This window comes from Psammomys obesus, unplaced genomic scaffold (assembly GCF_907164565.1).
Source record: "Psammomys obesus unplaced genomic scaffold, mPsaObe1.curated_primary_1811, whole genome shotgun sequence".
Classification (NCBI taxonomy): Eukaryota; Metazoa; Chordata; class Mammalia; order Rodentia; family Muridae; genus Psammomys; species Psammomys obesus.
Window position 1 is genome coordinate 24,716 of NW_026592509.1, and position 5,000 is coordinate 29,715.

Below are 5,000 nucleotides of genomic sequence, written 5' to 3' on the forward strand. Positions count from 1 at the left end.
ATACACACTCACACACATACACACATACACACTCACACACATACACAGTCACACACATACATACTCACACACATTCACACTCACACACATTCACACTCACACACATACACACTCACACACATACATTCACATACATATACTCACTTGTACACGCACTCAATATTCACACACATTCATACTCCCATACACCTCACACAGACCTTCGCGCGCGCGCACACACACACACACACACGTTTTCTGTTTTTCCCATTTTACTGTGAGCTGTAATGAGCAGAGTTTAGTTAGCTGGCCGTTTCACATCCGGTACCGTAGCTCGGGCTGATCAGGGGCTGCCGAGTGAGTGCATGGTTGCTGTTCTCGAGGCAGTGAGGTTCAGAGCACTTTTGCTGTTTCTTCTGCTTAGTTCTGAAAACCTGGAAGGGCTGGATGTTTACATGCACATCTTACAGCTGCTTACCACTGTGGACGATGGAATTCAAGCAATTGGTAAGGTGGAGTCTTGGCGCACACGGTACTTGCTCACTTAAGTGATCACTATTTTAAAATACCACTTTAAAAAAATATATTTCTTAAGTACAGAGTCCTGATACTGGGAAAGACACGTGGAATTTACTCTATGACCTGGTGTGCCATGAATTCTGCCAACCTGATGACCCGCCCATCACACTGCAGGAGCAGAAAACAGTGCTGGCCTCCATCTTCTCAGTGCTGTCTGCCATCAGTGCCTCACGGGCAGAGCAGGAGCACCTGAAGATAGAAGGCAAGTGTACTTTCCGTTCACCAAAATTAATTGGCGCTCACCAGATCACAAGTGCCAGGCCTGTGTGTGCTCTTCACTAGGTTTCTTTTTCAGTTTTTCTCTATTTAAAAAGAAAACACCCTTATTTCCCTAGTAGCATAAAATATTAAATGCTTAGTACAAAGCATAATGTTTATAAAAGGCTTGAGGAGGGACTTGGGGTGCATCCCGGTAGTGGGGTGCTCGCTCAGCATGAGTGCCACCCTGGTTCAGTCCCCAGCACCAAACCGCATGGCTCTATCCAGAGGCACCACCTGTCGGTCAGGAACACGTCCTGGAGTTGTGTGTTTTCCTAATCCGATGCTGTGCTCTCAGGCCATCACTGTAGCGCTGTGGTGACAAGGTGCTGTGCGCCAGCACTAGTGAGCACAGTCTCTTCAGCCTGAGGTCCGGCTTGTTTAGTGCTGAGCTGGGGTAAAAGGTCCAAAGCTCCCAGAGCTTCCCGGTGCTTTCATTGGCACTGTTGAGTGTGCAGAGGGTCTAGGGATGTACTGTGCGGGTGTGTTTCGGAAGTGGCTCGGTGCCCCTCAATCTTGCAGTTCTTGCGTTCTTACTGGGTTTCTTCTTAGACCTTAGTCTTTTGAGCCGCTGCTCTCTGTGGCGTGCTTTCTTCTACTGATTATTGTCGGGCTTTATGAAGGCTGGTGATTGGTATATGAATTTTGATTCTAGTACCTTTATTGACTTGCCTGTGGTTTGCTTTTGTTGTGCTTGGGGTTGGACTCAGGGCCTTGGGCATGTGGTCAGCCTGTCACTGAGCTGTATCCACAGTCCTGTCCTAGTGTTTTTAAATTTTATTTCTTTATTTATCTGTCTATTTGGTTTTTTGTTTGTTTAATGTGTATGGGTGTTTTGCCTGCATGTGTACATCAGATGCCTAGTGTCTATGGAGTCCAGGAGAAAATCCCTGAAAATCCCTGGATCCCCTGAAACAGAGGTTATAAAGGCTTGTGAGCCAACATGTGGGTGCTGGGATTTGAACCAAGGTCCTGTGGAAGAACAGCCTGTGCTCCTAACCACTGAACCATCTCTCCAGTCTTTTTCTTGCTGTTTTTAGTAATAAGTCCCATAATAGTATTGAACTTTATCTGATATTAGGTTGTGTATCTATTTTGTCATTTTTCTGTCTCTGGCTTCTATCTAAGTGGGTTGCCTGGTGTTTTAAATAACCAGTAGAAAAGCCTTCTCTTCTTCTGCCTCTATGGCAGTGTCTTGAGAGCTTCGCCATTTAGTGTTACTGAGCATAAGGTGCTTGTTTCTGCCATTCAGGGATGACTTGATCTCTTCCTGTCTTAAGTTCTTTATAGGTAAGCACTTTCTGAGAGCCAGTTCTATGGTTATGAAGAGGTTATTTCTCTGACAGGGTGACAGGGAGGACATAAGGGAGCTATGGAGGCCGCCATCTGAGCACTGGGGAGGAAGCGGCCGATGGAGACTAGCACACGTGAAAGCACTGGGTACCTGGGGGAGGGGGTAAGCTCTGCGTGCAGCTGCCAGCAGAGGGCCGGAGCCTGCTGTGGCTGAGCTGGAGCCAGGGCAGGTTCGAAGCACAGGTGGATAGACACGGCTGGCTGGGGACGGCCATGGGCTGGTGAATGTTGGGAGCTCTGGGTGAAAGGGAGAAGAGATGGCAGGCTGTATGGCATTCAGCAGTGTTCTAGCTTTGATCAAGGCGGGAACAGTAGAAATGGGGAAGGGAGAAATTAGGGCTAGGAGTTGGGGGGTAAGGATCGCTCCGGCTTTTTTGTTCAAAACAGCTGGCCCTTCCTGAGACCAGGGCCACTGGCTTTAAATATGCTGCCTGCATCCTGGTGGAGGTGGCGAGGGCAGTGTGAAGTCAAGAGCTGGGGACAGGCCTGAGCTGAAAACGCAGATGTTAGGGCATCTGCTGAACACCTGCTTATCTCCCAAACCTCAGAGATTTCTTGGGCTTGCCTTGGTGTGAAAAGCTAGGGAGTCTATCTCTTACTGCAGGAGTATTTATCTTGTTCTCTCTCACCGTGCCAGTTTGGCCGGTGTGCTGTTGTACTGGTGGGATCTTTGTGTAACACATGGGGAGTTACCATTTTCCCCTTCTTGATGTTGCAGGACGAGGCGTCACTGCTGCCTCTGCGGCCAAGACTCTATGCAGTTTTCGTGTTTGGGCAGAACATGGACGTACTTGTTCAGAACATGAACTCACTGTTATAGTTAGCTCTCTCCTTGCCTTGCACTTGGTGGAGTTGAGGCCATTCTAGTTTCGTGCGCTGCTGTGATACAGCACTGAACAAAAGCAACTTGGATGTGGGAGACGGTTTATTTGAGCTTATGGGTTCCAGACCATCACTGGTGGAAGTCGGAGCAGGAACCTGAAGCTTTACCCATGGTCCCTAACCACTCGCAGCGCTAGTTCAGTGTGGGTTGATGGACAAATGGACGAGTGAATGAATGAATACTTACCTGGCTGGTTTCATTCCCTTGCTTCTTTGCAGGGGATCTTCCTCTAATCGACAGCCTAATTCGGGTGTTACAAAATATGGAGCAGTGTCGGAAGAAATCTGAGAACTCCCCGGAGTCTGACACAGAAGAGCCTACAAACTGTGGTTCCCCACAAGACGACTTCCATATGAAGATCTTACAGGACATTTCATGTGAATTCCTCTCTAATATTTTTCAGGCGTTAACAAAGGTAGGGAGACCTATAAGTGGTTTGCATCCTCAGCTCCATTATTATTTTTTATGATATTAAGAAAACATCTTTAATCCCAGTTCTCGGAAGGCAGAGGCAGGCAGATCTCTGTGAGTTTGAGGCCAGCCTGGTCTACAAAACGAGTCCAGGATAGCCAAGGCCACCCAGAGAAACCCTGTCTTGAAAAACCAAAAAGAATTTCTTTTCTCCTCCCTTCTCCCCTGTCTTGTGTGATGCATTATGTGATGGTCAAGGACTCTCCCTCCAGGCTGCAGCCTTAGCCTTACTCATGGTTTTGCTTTGAGAGGGTCTGATTGCACATTGTTGAAGCCAGAGGACAGCTTGTAAGAGTTGATTCTCCCTTCCAGTGTATGTTTAGATATAAAGTCAGCTGTCCTTACTCAATTTGGGAAATTTTGTTATTATTTATAGTCTTAAAATGCTGCTGTGGTTTTGTGTGTGTGTGGCTGCACACACGTGCGATAATAGGAATTTCAACAGACTATGTTACTAAAATTTATATTGATACTTTCTGATGTGTAAAAACAATGGTTTTGTTTGGCTCTTATTAGTGGCTATTGTAATTTTATATTGATTATTTTTATTATGGTTTTATATTGGTCTCCAACGAGACCAAACCTGCTCCAACAAGGCCTGTGTCATTCGTTGTGTCCTCAGCTCCAATATTATGTTTTATGAAATTAAGAAAACATCTTTAAACCCAGTGCCACACTGGCCACAACGTCTAACCCTAATCCTTTCAGAGAGTGCCACTCCCTGGTGAGGAAGCATTCAAGTACATGCGGCTGTGGAGGCCGTTCTTACTCAGACACCACAGCATCTTTAATATTGCCTTCAGGTATTTGTTATCTTTGGTTATTTTTTTTTGGTTTTTCGAGGCAGGGTTTCTCTTTGTAACCTTAACTGTCTGGACTCGCTTTATAGACCAGGCATCCTTGAACTCACAGAGATCCACCTGCCTCTGCCTCCTGGAGGGCTGGGATTATAGGCTTGCACCACGGAACACAGCTTCAGATGTTTTTAAATTGTTTGTCATTGCTTTAGGTTTTGGGAGGAAAAGACAAACTTCTTTTTTTTTTTTTTTTTAACTCTTTAAAGTTCCAGAAAGATAACAAGAAGGTGGCTTGATTAAAAAAAAAAAAAAAAACCTCAAAAAACCTAAGGACATGTTATAAAACTTCTTAGATGCCACCTTCAGGGAATTTGGTGCTCCTGACTTTTCCTTTCCTTTCCTTTCCTTTCCTTTTCTTTCCTTTCCCCTTTCCCCTTTCCCCTTTCCCCTTTCTTTTCCTTTCCTTTCCTTTCCTTTCCTTTCCTTTCCTTTCCTTTCCTTTCCTTTCCTTTCCTTTCCTTTCCTTTCCTTTCCTTTCCTTTCCTTTCCTTTCCTTTCCTTTCCTTTCCTTTCCTTTCCTCTTTCCTTTCCCCTTTCCTTTCCCCTTTCCCCTTTCCTTTCCCCTTTCCTTTTCTTTCCCCTTTCCTTTCCTTTCCTTTCCTTTCCCCTTTCCTTTCCTT

At 45.7% G+C, this 5,000-nt stretch overlaps 1 protein-coding gene across 1 annotated transcript in view; it reads left to right on the forward strand.

Moving 5' to 3' along the window:
• Saal1 (serum amyloid A like 1) overlaps positions 1 to 5,000 on the forward strand; it is a 15,206-nt gene that overhangs the window by 8,379 nt on the left and 1,827 nt on the right. Inside the window, exons 8-10 of the mRNA XM_055613669.1 lie at positions 404 to 486; positions 575 to 760; positions 3,271 to 3,467. Coding sequence (XP_055469644.1) covers positions 404 to 486; positions 575 to 760; positions 3,271 to 3,467 — 466 coding nt within the window. The remainder of the gene's footprint in view (positions 1 to 403; positions 487 to 574; positions 761 to 3,270; positions 3,468 to 5,000) is intronic.